A 23,961-nucleotide genomic window follows, 5' to 3' on the forward strand; every position below is an offset into this window, starting at 1 on the left:
CCCTATTATATCGACTACACAAACATTTCTGAGCTCTAATAGCACAAGCAAAACCCAGCTTGAACCCACACTCAAGGACAGGTGAAGAACAGAAGCGACCGCTATGACGGACCTCCTTACCCACGTAGCTCGTGTTGAGCGCTCATTTCCACAGTAGAGAGAAGGTGAGGACGACGGCTCTGATGCTCACCTGCCACCAGCACAACGGGCTGCTTGTCAGGGTGGAGCTCCATCTGCCGGGCGATCCAGGGGCCGTCGAAGTGGGCGTACCACCAGCCCTTCTTCTTGTTCTGGGGGTCTTTGTACTGGTCGGCTGGCCGGATGAATGGGATGCGGAAGTAGCGCTGATGGCGGTTCATGGCTATTTCCTGTTGCTGGTCTGTCATGGGCGGTGCGGGGTTCTGTTCGGCTGTGTCAGGATTCATTCACATTTCATGTTACAACTCGGAGAGGTTAGGTTTACTTTGATGTTCATGTTATTTATCTTTTGTGCATGATATCATCATTTTTTTTCCTGTTTAGATCTGCATGAGATCGACTGCTTTGCTGAATAGTCATTGTAGTTTGTAAAGTACTTTCAAAAATGGCATTACTAGTCTGGAAAACCATTTTTAGCAAATGAGTGTTTTCATGTCGTAATGTGTGTCTGGAATCACAAGAAGAAATCGGCAACAAATAACATTTCAACAACTTGAGACATCAAAGCAACTGCAAAAGAACCTAGCTAACACTATAAAGAAAGAACCAAAGTAAGCAGTTTCATGGGCTGGTAGAGGCTCACTTGCCAAGACCTACTTCCATTAGCAAAGCAACTGAACAAAAGACAAACTAAATGGGACCCAAATGCTTATACAGCTTCCCTCTCACATCAAAAGAAGCAAAAAAAATAAAAATACTGGAAAGAGAAAATATAAATCCTCCACTGTCCTCACCATACACCGTTGTTTGTTCTCGGGATAAAAAAGTATGGAAAATGAAGGTCTACAAAGAGAAAAGGGGTAGCTTTCAAGTCACTAAATAAATCATATCCTGTTCTAAACTGTTCTCCTAACCTCCCTGGTCCTGTGTCTTAGTGAGAGGAATACGCCATGCTTGGTTACGCAGCCAGCCACAGCTATGCAACTGCCAACACTATGCCTGACCAGGCGTGGTTGGCAGCAAACCCTGACACTAATTGGGACAAACACATTTGACGTAGGCAGGCGCAAGGCCTACATCAGCATCTTATTACATTTCAGGGAGTGGCGACTGGGTATTTATACACACAAGTCATTAATCTGTCTCAGGAGAGACAAACAGCCCGGGTTTTTACCTGTGACCCGTCTGTTTGTGAGGAAAAATCCTTGAGCATATGATCACTAGGGCGATCGGATTTCTGCACTTCAAATAGGAGCTATTAATGCAAATATGTGGACGTGCCTTTGAGCGTGGTTGGCAGGTACAGAACCTAAGATGAAAAGGAGGCCTTTGAGAGAGAGGAGCTCAGGAAATGTTATGGTTTAGACTCACTACTGTGCTGGGAAACAATGTCTGTGTACTGTATATACACTATACTAGTCCAGTCCTAACCTACAGTTTAAAATACAACAACATAAATACAAAGATGGATAGATGAAAATCCATCTGATCCATCTGGTGTAACTGCCAACTGGTCAAGAAGTTGCAGGTTTAAATTCTCCCCTCCCGTATGTCGCTTTGTAAATAAAAAAGAGCCTGCCAAGAGGAACCCGTTCTTGTGGAACTCACCGTAATCAGTGATGGACTTGGGGGCCCTCTGCTCGGACTCTCCGTTCTGTTTCTTGTTCTTGGACTTCCAGGCGTGGTAGACCTTCAGTCTGCGGTGAAACTCCTCCCTGCATGCAGCCAGCAGCTCGATATCTACAGGCACATCAGGCTCCTCAGTACACGCATATCATACAGGGTGGTGCCCTCCTACCTGCCGCCATTTGTTCGTCAGTATCAGAAATGACACAGTCTGCTCGTAAACAAATGAAGTGTGCAGTACTCAATTAACTGATCCTTGGTGTTAAAAAGGATAAAGCAAATGATAAATAATGCATACGCCATGGAGTAAATGGTACATTTGCTTTGCGATTGGAAAGATCACCTTAAAAGACTTCTGAGGCCTACTTCCACAAGAAGGACTGCAATTAGACTGAGCAGCCAGATGTCCACTTTACACACTAGTGCATAAACACACTCGCTGACAATGTCTATCACTGAGGCCATTCTACAGACTGCTCGCTGATTGACAGCTGGTCCATTCAGTTGTTTACACGCCGCCCCCAGAATGAAAAGGTTTTTCAAAAGTCCCTCATGCTTGTGATGAAACAGCATGATAGGGAAACCACACCTCACCATCCTCAGTGATGGTTATAATTTCCGTTGTGGCACCAGGCGGTATTGAGATTTGGCGCAGCAGCTGTGAGTTCTAACAGTCGCTCTGTGCTTCTCTGCTGTCATCCACAGTTAGGTCCTTCCAGCTGCAGTCCCACCACCTATCCCCCACCCTGAGTCCCAGAACATCGGGTGGGGGTTAGGGAGGGGATACACATCTGACACTGCCAGGGAAAAGAGTTGGGTCGGAAACGGTGCTAACTTGCTTGTTCCGGAGAGGCCATGTTACAGAAAACTCAAGCAGATGTTGAATTATTCAAAGTGGAGCTGGGTGGAATGGAGAGCAAAGAGGGGAGGCATGAATCGACACAGAGGTGCTTGCTGCGTGGCTGCCATGGGCCTGGTTCAGAGGACCTGTTCTGGTGGTGTGGTGGTGGATGTGGTGGGAGGGTGAGTCGATGGGGCCTCGTGCTGAGCTGTGCCGCGTGAGAGCTGCTACCTTAGGCCTGATGATAGGCGTGCCCTGGGGTGCTATGGATCAATGTGGTCCCGTGCTGAGCGGTGGCCTGAGTTCTGACAACAAGGCCGAGGGCCCTGGCGTTGACCCCTGCGGGGTGATGGCGGGTGGTGCTGAATCGAAGCAGCGCCACGCTGACTTTTGCTCCTCGGGTCATGGAGGAATTGAGGCGGCACGCTTACCGCAGGAAGTGTTGATGACGTCACGCAGCTCGGCGTACTTCCACTTGCTGAGGTCGTACTTCTTGACGCCTGCGGCGGCCTTTGTAGCCTGCACCTGCGCCCCCCTACGGCCCAGCACGGAGCAGAGGATGGAGGGAAACGTGTCAGTTAGGAAACAGCAGCACCAGACAGGCCTTCTAGATAAACACACAGTGACAGAATCACAGGGGTATGGGGATATGTGAGGCAGGTTAGAGACGGGAAGACAGCAGAGAGAGAAGTCGTTATCAACTTTGACTAAACATTGATGAAACAGGCTACCACCAGGTAGGCCTGATGGGATTCCCCCTAAAAGAGCCTACTGCTTTTACACTGGGTATATTTGTCAGCAGCTACAGTGTGGTTTGGATAGAACTGTTCTAGAAAAGAGGAGTAGGTTGTCCTTCTAGTCCTTGGTAGTGGTACACTAAGACTATTCATACCAGAAAACCTTTCTTCATTCTCGTCATTATGCTGTTGTGTACAGTATGGCCAGAGCTGATGTCAGCACCATTTCCAAACCCCCTGTTGTGCCTCAGAGGCACCTAAGTTGCTCGGATTTGCCTCCCCTATTTACAGGAGGCAACACCAGGTCTGGGTTGCCCAGGTTCCAGGGACAGGGTCAAGCTCTGGGTGGCCAGGTAAAGAGATAAAGAGGGAGGGAGAAAGGGATGGGCATCTTCGTGTATCTGGGGATAATCCAATAGGTTCCCCCTGTGGGAGAGCTGCCAGAGTTTGTGACAGCAATTTTAAAGAGTAGTAGGTTTCTGTGTGCACGTGATAATGATCATGTGATCGTGAGCATATGTGTACGGCACTGTATTTGTGTGTGGCCGCAACGTGTGTTTATGTGTGTGTGTTTGTGTTATTATACTGCATGCGTGCGATACCTGTGGCAGCTTGAGAGACCTTAGGAGGATTGCTGGTCCCATCAGCCCCTCAGAGCTCCCTTAGGGTCAGCAGAGTAAATGGGATGGAGTCTGAGGAGCCACTTTAATGCTAATGGCGTGTGCCAACACTGGGATTAAAGGATAAAGGGCGTGAATGTCACCTGGCACCCGCTGCACTGAGATGAGAGGAGTGCTGACCTGGGCTACGGCCGCTTTTGACAGTCTACTAGGTAAGACGTTTTCCGTTTTCGCCGAATCATCAGTATTCAACTCCACGGCGTAGCAAACAATCACCTCCGATTGGATCTGTTTAAGCGTTCTTTTGATTGGCCGATTGGTCCAGTTGATTATTGATTTCTAGGTGAATCGTTCATTACCTGGTGCCTGTTCCCCTGTGCCCCAGCTAGACTAGCTGACATTTCCACTGTTCTCCTCCCTACACATGTCCTGCATCACAATCACCCGGAAACAACAAGCACCAAAAACGACACACTACAGTCGATATTTCAAATGTCAACAAGAACGGTATGAGGTAGAACAACAGCAATATCAATGTGTGTAGTCCAGGTGTGGGTCTATTAGCACTGGAGATCCTCTCTAACAGCAGTTGATTGGGCTCTCTTCCTGTGACATACCTCCACGGTACGCAACGCTTGCACACAACCACTGTATCAATCCAGATGAACCACCCCTGAGCCATGTCAATATCAAAACCCAGCTCGGGTGAGGTCTCTAATGTAGCCCCAGTTTGTGACAGTGGACTTTTACGGTGACACCATTAGCAACCTGTTTGACAGTCATGTGACAGCTGTGAACTCGAAGCTGCTTATCCGTATCCCTGGATGGGAAGTCAGTCAAGTCACTTCAGTAGGGAGCATCCTGGGTGAAGCTCCCAGCTCCAGGTGTCCATTAGTCTTCCAGGAGACCCAGATACCCAGTCATGGTAAACAGGTCTAAGTGGTACAGTACACTTCCTGACATCTGGAGTCTTATCAGAAGCGGTAGCTGCCTAATGATATCATGAGAGACGGGGGTTTCTAAGAATAGAGCTAGTTCTATTGTACGTCCCTGTAGAGTGGGATTGTTAATGTAGGAGGGGAATTTTGCAGAGAAATATAGAGAGAGGGAGAGAGAGAGAGAAAGACGAATGAAGAAACAAAGGAGAGGAGAAAGAATGATTCAAATTTTTCTTCCATTTTGATTTGGCACACAATCTTGGTGTGCAACCAATTATCAGACAGGCTAATCTTAACGCTTGTCCGCTTCATTCCGCAGGAACACACAGCACCGGATGATCGACTTATGACGTTGTCAGTCAAGGAAATAATTAGTCTATTGTATATGGTATTTTTTGCATTGCTGGTGAAATCCAGGATCTAGGTTGGTGAGAGATTTGTGGTTGAGATTAAGACAGGCAGAAGGGTCTGTGTGTGATTACTGGGTGGTGTTAGGTCATTTTGGCTGGGAGTGGAAGGAGGAGAAGGAGGCTAGGGCTAGTGTTGTCTTACATGGCTCTGATCGAGGTTGGAGAGAGACCTGAGAAATACCCATCACTGGGAGAAAACAACAGCAGTGAGATTACACACACACGCATGGTTTGGAGTTACTGTGAAAGACAGTAAATGCCTTTGTTCAACTATTGCTCCAGAGAAGACATTTACACTTCTGTGTGCATACGTACTGTAGGTGTATGTATATGTATGTCTATGTGGGTACAGTATGTCTATGTGTGTGTGTGTGTGCGCTGGTAGGTATGTGTGTGTGTGTAGGTAAGTGTGTGTGCAGGTAGGTATGTGTGTGTGTAGGTAAGTGTGTGTGCAGGTAGGTATGTGTGTGTGTAGGTAAGTGTGTGTGTGTGTAGGTAAGTGTGTGTGTGTGTAGGTAAGTGTGCAGGTAGGTATGTGTGTGTAGGTAAGTGTGCAGGTAGGTAGGTAAGTGTGTGTGTGTGTAGGTAAGTGTGTGTGTGTGTAGGTAAGTGTGCAGGTAGGTAGGTATGTGTGTGTGTGTGTAGGTAAGTGTGTGTGTGTGTAGGTAAGTGTGTGTGCAGGTAGGTATGTGTGTGTAGGTAAGTGTGCAGGTAGGTAGGTATGTGTGTGTGTGTGTGTGTAGGTAAGTGTGTGTGTGCTCTGTACATTAGGTAGTGTACCTGCGGAGACTCGGGTCCAGCTGGGCCTCCTCTGTGATGAGTTCTGCCTCACTCTGGGCGATCCTCATGGCCAGCTCCCTGTCTCTCTTCTCCTGCTCCACCATGGTTGACCTCTGGGCCTGCTCTTCTCTCTCCAGAGCCAGCTGAATATCCAGCTCCGCCTGAACACACACACACACACACGTGTTATTAAATCTATAGATACAGCCGCAAAGTCCAATTCTAGGGCACCTCTCTTCAAACCAAAATCCACCACTCTGGTTTCAGAGATTAGAAGAAAGTCCGGGTCTCGAGGCCACATCACAATCAATCTACCCAGGGGAAAGTGCCTGTCCCTGGACAAGCTGGAGGCAGAACTGCCCTTTGCAGCCAGGAACATAGGTAATTACAGTCCTTCTGTGTGCTAAGGCCCGATTAGACATATTATCCAGGTTACAGGACTGTTAACAAGGCTGTCGTTTGATTGTGAGCGTCTAGACATACGGAGAGTGTGCAAACACAGTCTCCAGGAACAACAAGGTGATCTAATCACATGGGACAAACTTCGGGAAGGTCAGAGCAACTGAAAGGCTGGTTCGGAAGACAGACCAAAACACTGAGGTAAACGACACAGCAAAAGAGAAGAGAAAAAAGATGGAAATGGAGTTCCAAATACCACGGGAACATAACTCTGAGAAAGCTTTCTGAGAGAGTAACCATAAACTGCTGCTGGAGTATAACCTTCACAAAGTGCTTTTTAACAGCTCTCTGGTTTCGAGTTGAGCTGGAGGTTCAAGTGTACTTTCTCTGATTTACAAAACAAATTACAGGAACGCATCGTATACCGCCCTGCTAAAAGCACCGGAGCCAACGGTATCTGTGAAGGAAACGGACAACCAGCCAGGGATGAGGTGAGAAGGGGGATGAGGAGAGGGAGGAGGAGGGGGAGGAGGAGAGGAGGTGAAAGGGAGACGGTCCCGTCTGTCAAACAACACTCTCCTCCGGCAGAATTTCAAACAGACATGGGCTTCAACCCTCAGGATGGAGTGACTGAAGTAGAGGAGAGGAAAAGGGGCAGAGGGAGGTGGAGGGGGGCTCAAGTGGGCGGAGGGCATAAATGAACGAAATACAAACTAAAAATGCAGGTACACCGCAACAGCAATGTTTGAGGAGGGAATAAGGAGGCTGGTTAAGTCAACAAGAGGGAAGTGAAGGCTTAAGGATGGGGAGGAGAAACCTCGGGGGCCAACCTGAGGTTAAAGCTGGTCTGTCGGTGGAAATACAGGATAGATAAGAGGAAAGATAGCAACACAGGGCAGATGGGGAATAGAGGAGGAACAGAGGAGAGAAAGAGAGAGAGGTGAAACAAAGAGATTGGAGACCGCGATGGGAAGGAGAAACGTGGCAGGAACCATCCATCAAAAGCAAGGACGTTCCCGGTGGGGAATCTGACCAATGACATGACCCCACAGTTGCCACGGGAGACCCGTGAATGAAAGCCTTTCAGTTCTGCAGACCAATAATAGAGAGATTTACACACAGACTTGTAGGAACTGATTATGGGGGCCTGCCATTGAAGGAGCACTAAGATATCATAGTTACTGTACTATCAGTCAATTTCCTAGACACACATGCCTGGTCTAGGAAATAAAAGACTGGTACTGAATCTTCACTGGTTTATACTTGTGCAAAAGTGTATTAGAAGAGTTGTTGGTCCACACACCTGCAGTATCTTGTCTTCCTCCTCTCCCCTCTTCCTCTCTTCTTCTTCCTGCTTTCTTTTTTGCTCTATTTCTGCTTTCCTGGCGACAGCAAGGACAAAGAGGCTTATAAGTGAAGGCTCACCAAACACACAAACCGACAACAGAGCTGGATGATGCATGAGTCAGCATGTGACTTCCCTCCACACTTACAGCCTCCTGTCATCCTCCTCCTGCTCGCGTCTCCGCTCGTCTTCCTCCCTCCTCTTCCTCTCTCTCTCCATCTCCTCCTCGATGTGTTTCAGCCTCTCTCGCTCCTCCTCTTCTTGCTTCTTCTTCTGCATGGAGGAGAGTAGCTGCTCCGAGCGCTTCACCAGACCCTGGTAGTCAGAGTCTATCTCCTTCCGGGTCATCATGGTGGCCTGGATGGGGGGGGGGGGGGGGGGGGGGGGTCAACAGGTGAGACTGTTAGATCAAGAGGATGAGGTAAAAGTTCTTAGCTTTGTGCACCTTTCTGTTTTGACGACTCCCCTAGCCTCCCGTCCGACACAAGGCCATTTGCATGAATACAAATCTTGTTTTGACTTGCCCCGTTTAGTAGTATAATATATGTATTTACTATTCCCTACACTTTTAAATTCCACATTTACAATTCACGTTCAGAACATTCCCAGCCACTGACTACATTTGCTTGTCAATAAGTGTCATCCTCAGTATTCCCCATAGCACACTGGGCTTAATATATGTAGATGAAAGGAACTGAAACACCCTGCAGGGAGGCTTAGTAAATATTAAAATTTTCACGACTCATTAGAACACAATTTCCTTTTTCCATATATAACACTTCCAGGAAGAAAGACTCTAGGCTCTGACCTAGCACCAATCTGACCGTTGCCGACACCCTCCAGATATTGAATGACACTGATTGACAGCAGCACGATGGATGGGATGTAGGAAGTGAAAGTTGGGGAGAGAGAGAGAGTGAGAGAACAGGGGGCTGAGGGACAGACAGGAAAGTTCTAATGGTCAAACAGGCATCATGGAGGCAAGGATGGATGAGCGGAGTGAAGGAGGACAGGCACAGGGGGTGAGCATGCCGACAGACTGAAAATGTCCATATTAAAGGGATTGCCGAACTAAAAAGTGGAGGAACGAAAGTAAAAAGTGAGATATGGTCTTCCTCAAATGTAAAACAGGATTGTTATTGCGCACCACTGCCAGTCACGTGGGCTCCAAAGGCCTCCAATACTCTCACCTTTCCAAGCACAAACATATCACAGCAGTCCTCAGTTACCAGAAACATAATAGTCAGGGAGTTTAAAATGCACAGCAGTATAAATATCTTGTGCTTCATGTCACATCAACATGAAGTTCTGAGAGGCACCAATAACACAGACCTTTATTGCATTGGGAGAGTTGCGAGTTTAATAACTAGAGTTCAGAACTCCAAAGGTTTGGTAAGAGAGGAAAACATAAGAAAGCAGACAAGAACTTCAGAAGTTTAATAACCTGCACCAGAGGATCCTGGTGCATAGCTGTTCCTTAGCAACTACAAATAACAATACAGGTATTGCTTTGCAGTAAAATACTCATTGACATACAGCATACTTGTAGTGTTAGCAATGTTTCCTTTGTAGAGTACCTAAACTGCAATTTCCATTGTGAATCCTAGAGTTATTGGGGGGGGCGGGGGCGCCCCCCTAATATAACGGTAGGGGAAACACTGGCGTGTCTTCACCTTGATCTTAGTCATGAGGGTGTCTATGGACGTGGCCAGCTCCTGGACCTGCTTGGCCATCTCCTGCTTGCCCTCCTTCAGGCCTGCCACCACCTGGGTGAAACGCTCCATCCTCTGCTTCAGATTACGGACCTTCACCATGCCATCGATGCTGGGGAACAAGGGAAAGAAACGGAGCACGTGAGGACAAATAACAACCAGCTTGCGACGCACAAAACAAACACGGACACACACACACACACACACAGTCAACAGACCATGATAATGAGACAATCCAAAAACTCATCATCTGGCTGAGTGGCTACGGAGGCATCATATTTCCAAAGGCCAAACTACATAAAAAGACATCGAGGATTTTCAAAAGCAATATGGTGACACATCTCCACAGGCTGCCCAGCGAGGAGGAGGGGAGCCACGTCATGGCTGAGCTCTTTAGATTGATTCGAGCCCCTACAAGGACAAGGAGGGAAAAGCCATCGAGACCCACGGGGTGTGAAAGAGTTTGAATTAATGGGAACAAGGGTGTGGTCGAGAAAACAGACCCCAAAATAGGTGAGAAAATACCAAATGTGTGTGCGAGGGGGAGAGAGACACCCACCGTGGCTTGTGCTTCCTCTTGCAGAGCCACATGCGGACAGTCTTCTGAATCTTAATACAGGCAGACGCTCGGTACTTCATCTTGTTCTTTACTGTGGATGAGAGAGAGCGCACCAGGGAGAAGGAAAAAGAGCATGTGACAGATATATATAGAGAGGGAAAGAGAGATGGAGAGAGAAAAAGAGCAAGAGAGATAGAGTGAGAGAGAGAGAGATGGAGAGAGAAAAAGAGCAAGAGAGATAAAGAGTGAGAGAGAGAGAAAAAGAGAGAGAGACAGAAGAGAGAAAAAGGAAAAAGAGGGAGTTAAGAAAAGGATTAGGGACAATTATTCAAACGACAGCACACAGACAAAGCTCTAGTCCCCATTATCATACTCTAATGACTAAACTTATAATAACATGTAAAAGTTGGGGGAAATATAAATGGAAAGTTCAGCCAGCCATCAGGTTGTGCTACTATCCATTCTCAAGAGAAAAAAGCAGGAAATGGCGATGAGACGAGGCTGTCAACATTTATGACTAAAATGTGATATCATTTGAAGCTTTCAAGCAAATGAGCAGTACTCATTGCCTTGTTAAATTGGGTAAGTCAGTGTGGTAGCTGAGCACAATGGGTAATGGTTCAGGGAACAGCTTTCAGCGCAGCCGTTCTTAGCTGGCCAGAGATAGCCTTCAGCCTTCAGCATAAAGCATTTGAAACATGAGGCTTGAGCTCTGGAGCTGACAGCGTGGAACATATCATCTGCTGCAGCGCTGAATCCCTCCACCTGAAACCCTCCCTCAGAAGTACTGAGAAGGGCTGCCTTTGTTTTGACACTTTGGGATGGACATTTTTCTCAAAGCTTCTACACCATCACAGCTCACTCCGACAAATCAATAGATCAACTATTGTTATTTTCATTGTGATCAGTGTGAAATCTGAATCTGAATCTAATCTGAATCCAAATTCATTGACAAGTTTGCGTCGACTTTGAATCACCGTTTAGAGCGGACAGTGGTGCGGCATGTTGTACGTCCAGTGTGGGAGTGCAGGATGCGTGTGATTGGATGAGGAGCAGGTGACTACGTACGTTTGATGCCAGAGAGGGAACACCACTGAACCTTCTTCCAGCGGCTATACACCAGCCACTGGTTGACCTTCTGCACCAGCACAGCCAAGTGGTCAGGGTCAGACTTCATGATCTGGTCAAACTCTGCAAACTGACACACACACACACACACACGCACACACACACAAAGAGTAATCTTCACTCAATTCATATCACAGGCTGGTTTTATAAGTGACAAAAATGAAAGATGAGGTTCGGTACAAAGCTTTGTGGCTTGCGAGGAAAGCTTTGTGAGATGAACATGGAAAATAACATTTCCTGCAAGCTTATTGTAAATACAATTAAAAAGGATGAAGAATGAGGCATAGTGCTAATCTTACCTTTCCAGGGCGGAAGAAGACTCTGGTCAATCCAAACTTGTAGTCATTTTCATTCAGGCCCAGTGCCTTGAACAAAGCCTATAGAGAAAATAAAGAGAACTTGGTACCAGGCAACCAAAACAATGAAACAGCCTTACAGTTTCCAATCCACCGATTTTGTTTATTTGTTTACAAGTCTAACGCATATGTATTCTTGGCCCAGCCTGTGAGAGTAAGGAGCTAGTGTTTGGGAGAGCCACCTTGCAGAAGAGTCTGGGGTCCAGTCTGGTGAGTTTGGCAGGCATGTACTGCTTGTACATGTTGTAGAGTTCGTGGAAGGGGGCTCGGGATGGGAAGCCGCCCTGCATGAGGTCCAGCACTGACACCATACCTGACAGAGAGAGATGTGACCCCTTAGTGACTAGTTTAAAAACAAGTAACAAAACAATAAAACACACAATTACTATAATATACCCTGAAGTGGCCAATGAACTTTCTAAAGTGGCCAAAGACTTTTGCACACTACTGTCAATGATGAGACTGCATCGTAATCGACTTGTTTTAGCAAGACAGACCTTGTATACACACTGCTCTTGATCATAGCCATTCCACAGCTTCTCCTTTGTGCTGTAGTATAATGACCGATATGACTACACTGGTTTATTATACCTGAGCACTGCAGCTGGGAAAGAATCTGGGCTCCTTCAAACTGGTGGCTCACCATCTTCAGGTTGGGTTTCACACAGCGGATGAAACTGGAGCCCTTTAGAGTCAAACATCAGTTATTGAACATTTACACGTCTTCATCCTAGGGAGACATCGGTCATATCAGAGGCTGTTTACGACAACCACAGTGTTTAGCTGTAGGTGTATCAAAGTTCTACTCTCATTTTGGATGCTTTTTAAAAGCCCTCAGAGAGAGAGAGAAAGAGAGAGAGAGAGAGACAGAGAGAGAGACAGAGTTCCAGGAGCCACACTAACAGGCTCTGATCAAAACCTTCCTTCGTCGACAGTAATTGCCGGTGAGGTGCGTGTGGGAGAAGCTGGCTGCTACTCACAGTGCTGCGTAGCTTCTCCAGCAGCAGGTTCAGCTGGGTCTGAGGACAGGAGCGGAAACAGGAAGGCTGGTTAACAGCGTGGCATCACAGACTCACCCCGCACAGCTGTACACTGCTGTTAGGCTCGCAGCATGACTGACTGGATGACTTCCATCATGCACATCCTCGATGCATGCGTGTAAATGCAGGGACAAACAGGTGAGGGACAGAAGCTCTCAGACAGGCAGAGGGGTGAGGGAGGAGGAGGGAGGGGTGAGGGAGGATGAGGGAGGTGTGAGGTGTGAGGAAGGAGGGGTGAGGGAGGAGGAGGGAGGGGTGAGGGAGGATGAGGGAGGTGTAAGGTGTGAGGAAGGAGGGGTGAGGGAGGATGAGGGAGGTGTAAGGTGTGAGGAAGGAGGGGTGAGGGAGGATGAGGGAGGTGTAAGGTGTGAGGAAGGAGGGGTGAGGGAGGATGAGGGAGGTGTAAGGTGTGAGGAAGGAGGGGTGAGGGAGGATGAGGGAGGTGTAAGGTGTGAGGAAGGAGGGGTGAGGGAGGATGAGGGAGGTGTAAGGTGTGAGGAAGGAGGGGGACCAAGGGGATTCAAGGACTTGGCAACAGGGGAGGAGATAATTACTGACGTCATCAAACACAACTGGGTTAAAGACAACTTATACGTGAGAGCATGTCGATGTTTCAGTGCAAACGGAACTGCAGTGAGGTTTGATCTTTGCTGTCTGCATGTGTAATGCATTAGTGATAGACTGAAGACAGCAGGACAAGCCCACATCACACAGACAATGGAGCAAAGACAATACTGTGGCTTGATGTATTCAGGGGAGGGAACAGTATGGAGGATAGTATTAATTAGCTGGAAGGATTAGACAATCGGGGCAGGTTTGTATTTTCTGTTAATCTTGGTTTTTTTACTCATAGAAAACCTTGACATATCCAACCTGTTGTACACACACACACACGCACACGCACACACACACACACACACACATGCACACACACACACACACACACACACACACACACACACACACATGCACACACACACACACACACACACACACACACACACACACACACACACACACACACGCCATAGAACATTGGTGAGAACAGGGTAACAGAGCAGGCAAACGTTATCCCTGGCTCTGAGCGAGTGACGGGGTTCCTAAACATAAGCCTGCTCACCTTCTGTTCCTGGCTTACTTAAAATGATCTCAAAAGAGGTTCTTTCCCCCCCACTTTCTTTCTGCTTTCAGTTTTTCAATCTGTCCTTTCTCACAGCCTCTCTAAATACCTCAAACTGACTTTATCCAGTTTTATCCATCCAGGAAGGATGCTCACGGGAAAAGGAGGGAAGGGAGAAGTTCTGGGCGGAAAGGGGGAAGAAAATGGAAGAAAGGAGAGTGGTCGGGTCCATTAGCAGGAGGAAACAGACCAATGAAAGAGACACACCATCACCATCAGGATAGAATAAATCCACTCACAAAAAAACTAGTAGACATGGATACATTAGTAAGGTTGACATAGTAGTGAATAGTAGAAACATATTGACAGCACTGAGTCAAAGTGTCACTCACCTTAAATTTGTTCCCCACGCTGATAAAGCTGAGCTTGCCAGCCTTCTGCTTGGAGTCCTTTGAATTGCTGGAGTTCTCAAACAGTTCTCTGACAAACTTGTCCTTGGACTCACACACCAGGCTCTCCAAGGACATGTGGAGGGCATCATTATTCTTCTCCACAAACTTGGTCTGGAGACATGGGCATGCACATACAGTCCACATCACGCGCACACACACATACACACACACATAGATATGTTGACATACATATGTCATTATGTCCATGTCTGGACACACATACTCTTATTGGAAATGAATACAGAGTATACAAATAATCCAGCACATCAAGCAAATTGTGCACTGAGACAACTGAAACCCATATCAGACACCTAAACAGGCTCCTTTGCATATTCAGGCTAAGAAAACAAGTACGAGCAGCCATGTTTACACTGAATAAATGAGTCAGGGATACTGTTTACTACAATAACACTGGCAGCTACCGAGGTACCGAGCTACCTTTTAATTGCTAGACAGTTATGGCAATGTTGAAGTTTAATGAAACTTGTTAAGTGTTCCCCCTCTGTTCCAGGTATAACAGGATTTTCAGGATCGCTCATAGCTCTGCCCCCACTTAGAATCAGGCCCTCCAGCTGCAGAGAGATGTATTCCAGGCTGTTTACCGTTTCGTAGCACACAGCTCCAGCGAAGTGTCTGACGATGAAGCCTTCGTCGTCTCGGACGTTCCTGTGGACCGCAAGCTTGGACTTCCTGGGGACCTGGGGTGGCAACCAACATCTTTAGCTTAGTGTATTTTATTGCAGGTTGAGTTTACTGGAAGTGGATTGTGTCTCATATAAAACTTCAATGATGGATAAAAGCGTGCAGTAGTTTAGGACTAGGCCGTGTCCGTGTTCAATAAGCCTCACAGGGTTTCAGCGGTTCACTTGTCCAGCTGTACCAGCACTGAGACAATATGCCAAAGAACAACTGCAAGCTCTCATGGTTTTACATTGTGTTCAGGACACAATTGGATACTTACCCAACCCTGCATTATCATAGTGTTTCAGACAATGATTAATATTGCATGACTATATGAAATGTAAAGAACAGACCTCATTAGAATATGAAAGCTATGATTAATAAGCCCATCTGCTGACAGGGGTTGAATAATCTGCCGGGATGCAAATCGATAGCTGCACTGAATCTCAAAGAGGATTTCACGCCTGTAGACAACTTCCAGAGTGTGGAACAAATGTTCCAGAGATAGGGTGAGAAAGAAAGAGGGAGAGAAAAAGGGAAACACTGGGGCTGTGCCTTAAGATTATGTTTTCTTTTCTTTTCTGAAGGCAAGCAAGCATAATAATGAAAGAAAAAAACGATTATCTGCCAAAGTCTGTGGGCTTGGTGTGGGAGGCATAAACAACCGAGAGATGAGGTAAGAACATTGAGGATGATAGCAGCAAAGCAGGAGAGGAAGGGGGTGGGGTGGGGCAAGAGAGGGAGAAAGACGGAGGGGGCGGGAGGCATCAATTAAAAGCAGAGTAGAAAGTGACAAGAAGTGGGAAGAGAGAAATAACTTTATTTGAACAAAAGTATTCCTACAAAGCCCAGGAGTCTCTATGACAGACGAACCCTGCAATTCCAAAACAAAGGGAAAATGAACTTAATAAATGCATGGAGCGCTGTTGCATCTCACCGTCAGTCTGAAGTGGTCCTTGTGTTTGCTGTGGACTGTGTCTGCAAAGTGCTGGTCGCTAGCCTGAGGCAGACGGTTCTCCTCATCCAAGATGTCCAGAATGCCCACCAGTTTGGCCTCCACCAGGTCTACAAACAAACATCACACTGGGATTATAGTCTGAATCCAGACCCTTAAGAATTTAAATCAAGGTAACAAACTCACTGACTAATTCAGATTTACAATGAATCGACCCATTTATTACTTATCATGCGGTGCATTGTTGTCATACTACAGTAGTTAACTAGACACTGTCACTGAAGATATAGACCTCAAATGGTCTAAATGCTATTCATGCTTTAAATGCATACTATGAATACCAGTGCTCATGTGACGCATTGGGCTACTGCAGTAGCCCACTGCAGTAGCCCACTGCAGTGGACTACTTCCACATGGTACAACAACAACATTCTCTGCTTGTTCTCAGAAAAGGAAGGGACATGATGTTGCTATCATCTAAATGTTTTTCTCCTGGATATGACGAGCATTATACGCTGCACTTCCACCATGTTTTGTTTCTGAGAGTTTGGAAATGCAATTAGAGACACAATACATGTTTATCTGGATTATCATCATGCCACTTAAATTATTCATACAGTACACTGTTTGGAATGGGATCTGACAGGAGCGTGCTGATAGATCTGCATGAAGAAGCACCTGTGAATAAATCCCCTGGATTGATGAGCGAACTAATGGACAGGCAGCCGGTCATTAGCAAGTCATAAATGTTATTCATGGCTGTCAGTTAACCTAGCACCTGAATAATCAGCCTTTTTTTCAAATACTATAGGGAGTCAGATGGCTGAGTGGTTAGGGAAGCGGGCTAGTAATCAGAAGGTTGCTAGTTCGATTCCCGGCTATGCCAACCAAATGACGTTGTGTCCTTGGGCAAGGCACTTCACCCTACTTGCCTCGGGGAGAATGTCCCTGTACTTACTGTAAGTCGCTCTGGATAAGAGCGTCTGCTAAATGGCTAAATGTAAATGTAAATACTAATGTGAATGCTTCACCTCACCTTGCAGTCCCTAGTACTGTCAAGTGCAACAAAACATAAGCTGAGTAAATGTACTTAAAGTAACTAATGGCCCAGAATAGTGCCTTGCACCTTACTAATCTGTAATTACAGAGCTGCCGAGAATGTAATGCGTGTTAGTCTCTCGTGGCTGAGAGTGGAGCAGAGATTGCTCTCTCAAAAGGGGAAAACCTCCATGGGAATGTTCTAGCAATATTTAAATTGAAAAGCCACCAACAAAAACACACTTGCAGACATTCAAACCCAGTCAGCTGCTGGCATACACAAACCCACACGAGCAGCCGTATACACACACACACACATAATTTTTTTTAGTCATTTAGCAGACGCTCTTATCCAGAGCGACTTACAGTAAGTACAGGGACATTCCCCCGAGGCAAGTAGGGTGAAGTGCCTTGCCCAAGGACACAACGTCAGTTGGCATGACCGGGAATCAAACTGGCAACCTTCGGATTACTAGCCCGATTCCCTCACCGCTCAGCCACCTGACTCCCGACACACACATCACCCCTACACCCCCTCCCCTTCTCCCCCCCACACACTCTTCTGCTCCCTCATGACCAACTCTCCAGTCAGCAGTCTTCCCAGACAGTTCTATTCTTCTCCTTTCTATAACAGTCCTTCCTTAGCCCTGACCTTGAACGTATCCAGATACAGTGAGCTGACCCATAAACTATATTTTCCACTGTTGACCCATATTTCCTACAGTAACGTAGTTTGTGAGAGAGCCCACTCTTGGGAAGTTTGACTTTGCACCTTGCGTTGAGTTGAGAAATTTAAAGTGCAACGTTCTTGCTTAGGATGTCTCATTTTTCACTGCTTCAGTGTTCAAACTAGTTTTGTGTGCAACAGGGACATGCTAAATGTGCCCAGTGTGTGATGTGGTGACTGGAGTCTGAGACTGAGAGCTTGACTGGGTAGCAATACCCACCTATGCAGTCCTGGTTGTCCACATAATGGACCTCATTCACTCCCAGTCCTTCTTTCTGGTACAGCTCTTGTTCCTGGAAACACAGAGACATATCATCACTCTCAATATTAAATCCACAAATCACCCAAACCAACCAGTACTGTCTGTTATCTAAAAATGCTTCTCTGTGGTATATCTTTGTTTTATGAGGACACAAATTCACTTCCAATCTCTGTTTTATTGTATTTCAAACACACCACCCCCGAGATGAAATATCTGGAATTGACTGTTGGTGTTTAACTGGAGAACTTGGATATGAATAAAACAGGAGACCCCCGGGGAGAAAAAAGCCTCGTCATCTACAGGGATCTAATGACACCGCTCACTTCACTGGGACAGATGCTGAGGAAAGGTGGTGTGTGCAAGGCAAAAGAGACAGACAGACATGCAGACAGACATGCAGATAGAGAGATAGACAGACCCCCACACACAGACAGGCAGGCAGACAGAGACAGACACACAGACAGAAAACCAGACAGATATACAGGCCTGGTCTTTTTGGCCCTCACCTCCTTCAGGATACGCTCGTTGAAGAACTGCTGAAGCTTCTCGTTGCAGTAGTTGATGCAGAACTGCTCAAAGCTGTTGTGCTCAAAATACTCTGAGAGGAGAGGGAAAAAACATGATTTAATTATGCGGCACTTTCAAAAGGAAAACACCCGGATACAAGGTTCAAAGTCAGATCTCCTAGACACCTCAAGACTGCCTCAGCCTGTTTACCTTGTGCTGTGGCATTAACACAGGAGGATAGAAGAACCGAATCTTCACACACTAACAGCTAACAAATCCCCTCTGTCACACTTGACTTACCGAACCCAGCGATGTCCAGCACTCCTATGAAGTTGGAGGAGGTCTGGAAGGGGAAGCACTGGTTGACCCTTTTGACCACATGATCAAAAAGACAGCTGTAGACAGCCTTGGCCAGCGCATCCCGGGCATTGTTGGCCTGCTCCACCTTCAGAGGCACCCTGAGGGAGAGTGGAGTGGGGCAATGGGAAGCTTAAACTGGGGGACACCTTGTCTTGATTAAACCTCTTCATTGATAGAAACGTGTTTTGGACTTTCTTACATTGTACATATTGTTTTAAATTGTCCTTGTTTAGCGCTCTCTCTGGTAACACTTTATCATGGTCACATTAACTACGACAGAGATACAAAACAATACCTATAGAAAACAACATTGTAGTTACATAGGAACTGCTATGTAGTTACACTTCATTGAGGTTTAGCGCTGCATTAAAGCTGAAAGTGGCCCCTGCACTTTGCCTGGCTGTCAGTCGGTTCCCTCCAACACTATGGGTTTAAATATTTAGAGAGGTTTAAGGCATGAACAAAGAGCAGCTCTGAGGGGAGTTCTGATAGGGTGTGGTATGCCATTTAGTATTTGGCCAAGCTTCAAGGCATGGCTCTTTAAGGAAGAAGTAGAGTGTATTTAGCTTCAAACGCCATCTTTCTTTTGCTTCTCCCTCTCTCCCATCTATTCGCTTTGAAATCTGCTTCAAGTCAATGTCATCCATAATCTACAGTAGCACTAGGCCATCAGCCAATCCCAGGAAAATGCACTGGAATGTACCGGCACTTGGTTTCAGCATCAGGCCTGAAGGAATCCATCGTTCATCCTCCTCACATGTGACTCCCCAGGGCTTTGCTTTTCAGATCTTCGCCATGCTACAGACATGACAGTTAGGGACTCCTTCCAGACCCGCAGACCTCCACCTCCACCCTGGCCGCCCCCCCCCCGTGTCCTTCAGGGTAAAGAGTGCTGTCGGTCGGCCTAATGATATGACTCACCCCTGTACCTCCACCACCCCTCCCCAGTCCCACCCATCCCCACCTGCTCTCCAGGCATCAGGCTCACATTGCCCTTTCTTTGTCTTCTTTCTTTGTCTTTTTCTCTCTCTCTTCCCCTTTCTCTCTCACTCGCTCCGCCATCTCCAGTCTCCTCAGATAAAGCTGCATTATTCATGTGGAGAGAACACTTCCAGGCCAGTTCAGCAGCTGGGCCTGCTGAAATATTCATCTGGTAGGCCATGCCGGGCCAGACCCCATCACTCAAACCCAAGAGTGAGTCGTATCAATACCCCACTGTGGCCTCCTCATTTAAGCTCTTGCGCGGCACCACAACATTCCACCCTTCCACAACATCCACATGTTGTTTATTGTTTACCTACAGCAGGCACGTATAGTAATGGTAACCTAGTCTGCCTCTTAACTGGATCTACATGAATACTATTGTTGTTACATGAGGGTGGGGTTAGATACAACCTTCAGCCTGTCCTGCAGGTCAAATACTTTACTGCGTTCCCTCAAAGTCTACATATGCAGTCTAACAGACTTTGTCTTAAGTCTTGCCCTCTTATGCAATCTGTATATATAAAAGTATCCAGTAGCTCCTTACCATGTTGGGATCCCGTTGGCTTTAGATGCCAGCTACACTCAGTCACTCTGCCTGCTTAAGAGTGTCAGGGTTGATTTAACAATTTAGATCTGGCCATCATTAGCTATATTTAGCACCTTCATTGACCAGCATGAGCCGGACATGTGACTAGTCTGTCAGAGACTAGAACCTGGTCGGTGCCAATAGTCACAGCCAATGTGCAGCCTATCAAAATGGTACTGCATGACCCAGATGTAGTTCGAGCAATACTACAATGGCTAAGGTGAAGATATCAACAAGTAGCTAGGAATTATAATTGCAATTACATCACAATCAACTGAGCTAAATAAACTAACAGCAGAAGTCTCAACACTGGCTCTCAGCCATGGTGTTCATGTGCATGGTGTGAGCCCGCCACACGCTGCCACGGTGACCCCTGGCCCTGGGCTCCAGCGTAGCAGCAGTAATGAGGCGTAGCGCTGCTTCTGAGGAGTGGCGGACCTTACTTGATAACTGTTCCTTTGGCGCCCCCTGCTGTTGTGAGCATGACCCTGGTGGTGAGGCTGACCCGCAGGTCCTCCTGGTCGAGCCCCAGCAGGTCAGCACAGTACTCCAGAGTCTGGCCACACTGGTTCTTCAGGATGCAGCCACCTGGCACACACACATACACATGCAAATACACAACCACACACATGCAGTCAGATCCAGTAACCTGGTCTACAAAGTCAGCTATCAAAGTCTACAAAATAACTTTACAATCTAGCGTTGACAACAAGTATATAATAGGTAACATTTCCTCTCAGAAATCTTTGCAAAGGGATTGTAGAAGCATATCCGTGTCATACTGTGAATATACTGCAGGATAAGGCTTAATTCAAGCAGACCGTGAAATACACATATTGTACTGCTTCTTTTAGAACAGTAAGACAGATGGTCACAGATGGGAGGAGATTAGCTGCCGAAATGCATCGTTTCCAGATGAGAGACCAAAATCCAGCTTTGGCAGATTTGGGAGGTTTGCTGGAACATGCTGGAATTATCCTTTGTGTACAAAAAATAAATGAAGACATTTTCACAACAGATGTATCTGAAATGATGCTTGTGGGTTACTAGGGGCTGTAGTTAAAGAGAAAAAGAGAGATGGAGATGCAGACACAGCAATGGAAGACTGATGCTGGGAAAGAGCAAGTGGAGGGGGGGAGTACAAAGGTACAGCCTATGACATCATTAGGCCCCCCACAGAGCTCCCAAAGCCTAGAGAGCACACTGTAAGGTGTGGGGTAGAGGTGGAGGTCTGATGCGAGTTAGCCACTGTCATTTGTGGGACATGGAAGAGATCTGAAGAACCCAGGAGAAACACATACAGTGTGTGTATGTGTCCACCTGCGGTCTTCTTCTGACAGCCGTCTGGTGGTCCCACCGCTCAAGAGCGCCCAGTCCCAACACAAGCTCTTCTCCTGTCTGGCCCCCCAATGGTGGAATCAACTCCCCACCTCCATCAGGGACACTGACTGTCTCCCCACTTTCAAGAAAAGGCTCAAGACGCACTTGTTCCGGGAGTACAACGGTACTTAGAAATGCATGGCTGGACCTGATGTTAGTTTCCTCCAGGATCACAATGACTCTTATTGAGAGACTTGTTGCTCTTGTTGGTTAGTTGTAACGGATTTAAATTATTGTACTCGCTGTGCAATATTTTTACTGTTGATTGTTTTTCTACAGGTACACTCTTGCACTTTTTGAGTTTCATGTTGTTTAATTGTGACTTGTTTAACTGCATGCTCTTATGGTTCTTCCCTTTGGCACTTATTTCGTTTTTTTAAATGTATGATTCATGTTTTGGTTGCTCGCAATGTTTGGGGCTATCTCGTTGTTATGATCAGTGACCTATGCACTTTTGTAAAGCTCTCTCGTGGAAGTCGCTTTGGATAAAAGCACCTGCTAAATGCATAAATGTAAATATGTGTGTGATGGGCTTTCGTGCCTGATTAGGAAGACCTTCACCGTCCCTCAGAGACACAGTAGGTCCAACAGTATGTCTAAGCTATGGGGCTGGCACCTCATTAAAAAGCTCTTTCACGGCTTTAGCACTAATTAGCCTGCATGTGAGGATGAGTGTTTGTGTGACGTTGTGTGAGCATGTGTGTGTGTGTGTGTATACCAGAGATCCAGGGAGTGTGTTTGAGTTGTGTTTTCTTGGGAGAGCCAGCATACTACTTTGAAGCTCACCTGAGGTGCTCCCTGTCTCTTCAAAGTCGATGTTGCCCAGGTGGAGCACCCCAGCTACCACCCGGAAAAGGTCCAGCTTCTCTGTGTCGTCCAGTCCAATCTTCTTCATGGCCCCACACATCCGGTTGAAGTCTCCCAGGTCATCCAGCAGAGGGTCTTTCAGGGCCCCCAACTTCACATGCTGGGGTCCACAGCAGAAACAATTAGAACTCTTACTGGAAGCTCCACGCTCATTATGGAAAACAGTATGGCTCAACTGCTCCCTTCAACGTTTGAAGGGAAGCATTAAGTTTAATAAAATGTAGCATATCTATAGAGCCTGATGATAAGCACACTAAAGTTTAGTTTCAGATTGCCACACCACAAACAGCCATCAAAACCAAGGCTTCTGCTCTACAGTAGCCTTGTGTGATTTAGCAAAATGCTAAACCACTCCCCCTCTCCTACAACCAGAAATGATGAGAAATGACCAGAAATCACCATTGGAAATTGTCTGTCCATGAATAAGAACAGATGTTACTGTACTCCAGTAAACTGTAACAGTTACATTTATTTAATATTTATGGTTATAGTGAGGGTTATATTAGTGCAAAAGCAAACCCAGAAAATGTCACCGGATGATACTGCACAACAGACTGGAATGTCTGAAATATTTAAGCCAACCATCTACCGTACTGTATAACATGGCTTAGAATATTAAATAGTACAGGATCATCTCCTTTATTTCTATTGGCTGATGCCAACAGGGACTAGCTCAGTTTAGCTCAAAGGTAGATCCTTTAACTGCAGCTTAAAGGCAGGGTAGATCGTGTTTCTGAGAATGTTTAATGAAATAAAGGGAGGGGTCGGGTATTTTGGGTAGGACACTTTCAAACTCAAGCCAAAATTGCTAGTTTCGCAAAACTTACCTACCCTGCCTTTAAGAGGTTGTACATTCCAAACCTCCCCCTGTACATTGCTTTGGATAAAAGCGTCTTCTAAATGAACACGTTTTTAAAATTGCTATTATTATTATTATGCTGCGCCACGCAGTGACATTCTACGGTGGATAAGTCAGAACAATTCAACATCCTTTGAAATAGGCCTCCCCTCCTCCCCAGTCCCCACCTCACCCAAACACACATGCAGAAACAGAGAGAAAAAGACACCGCATGCAGAGTTCCTGTTAGCACTACGGCTTCAAAGCATGTCTGTGTCGTTACAGTGTTCATAGTACATAGACTTTATCACAAAGAGCAGCGTCTCCTGTTAGGAAATAATAGCATCTTATCACCTTATCATCCTGTGTTACACACACACGAGGCAGGGCAGAAAAAATTATGATTAGTGACATCAGACAGCCTTCAAGCTCCCTTCACACTGGTGTTAAAGAATGGGTGTGTGGTAACTATACGAAGAAGTGTTGCTTCTTTCCTCTTTTGGAGGTCCTTAGGGAGGAACATTATTAGCAAAAAACACCTGCTGCCCTTACCTGAGTTCCTCCTTAATTTTAGA

At 46.4% G+C, this 23,961-nt stretch overlaps 1 protein-coding gene across 1 annotated transcript in view; it reads right to left on the minus strand.

Annotated features, from left to right (window-relative positions):
- myo6b (myosin VIb) overlaps positions 1–23,961 on the minus strand; it is a 36,536-nt gene that overhangs the window by 2,129 nt on the left and 10,446 nt on the right. Inside the window, exons 11-33 of the mRNA XM_067242747.1 lie at positions 23,741–23,749; positions 22,468–22,648; positions 20,745–20,889; positions 18,672–18,829; positions 18,371–18,462; positions 17,823–17,895; positions 15,820–15,947; positions 14,804–14,899; positions 14,142–14,312; positions 12,570–12,608; positions 12,181–12,274; positions 11,772–11,902; positions 11,533–11,610; positions 11,174–11,303; positions 10,106–10,196; positions 9,508–9,658; positions 7,983–8,191; positions 7,793–7,871; positions 6,091–6,251; positions 5,453–5,497; positions 3,037–3,140; positions 1,747–1,878; positions 191–409 (exon numbers count right to left, since the gene is read on the minus strand). Of these exons, the coding sequence (XP_067098848.1) occupies positions 191–409; positions 1,747–1,878; positions 3,037–3,140; positions 5,453–5,497; positions 6,091–6,251; positions 7,793–7,871; positions 7,983–8,191; positions 9,508–9,658; positions 10,106–10,196; positions 11,174–11,303; positions 11,533–11,610; positions 11,772–11,902; positions 12,181–12,274; positions 12,570–12,608; positions 14,142–14,312; positions 14,804–14,899; positions 15,820–15,947; positions 17,823–17,895; positions 18,371–18,462; positions 18,672–18,829; positions 20,745–20,889; positions 22,468–22,648; positions 23,741–23,749 (2,716 nt within the window). The remainder of the gene's footprint in view (positions 1–190; positions 410–1,746; positions 1,879–3,036; positions 3,141–5,452; positions 5,498–6,090; positions 6,252–7,792; positions 7,872–7,982; positions 8,192–9,507; positions 9,659–10,105; positions 10,197–11,173; positions 11,304–11,532; positions 11,611–11,771; positions 11,903–12,180; positions 12,275–12,569; positions 12,609–14,141; positions 14,313–14,803; positions 14,900–15,819; positions 15,948–17,822; positions 17,896–18,370; positions 18,463–18,671; positions 18,830–20,744; positions 20,890–22,467; positions 22,649–23,740; positions 23,750–23,961) is intronic.

This window comes from Osmerus mordax, chromosome 9 (assembly GCF_038355195.1).
Source record: "Osmerus mordax isolate fOsmMor3 chromosome 9, fOsmMor3.pri, whole genome shotgun sequence".
In the NCBI taxonomy this organism is placed as follows: Eukaryota; Metazoa; Chordata; class Actinopteri; order Osmeriformes; family Osmeridae; genus Osmerus; species Osmerus mordax.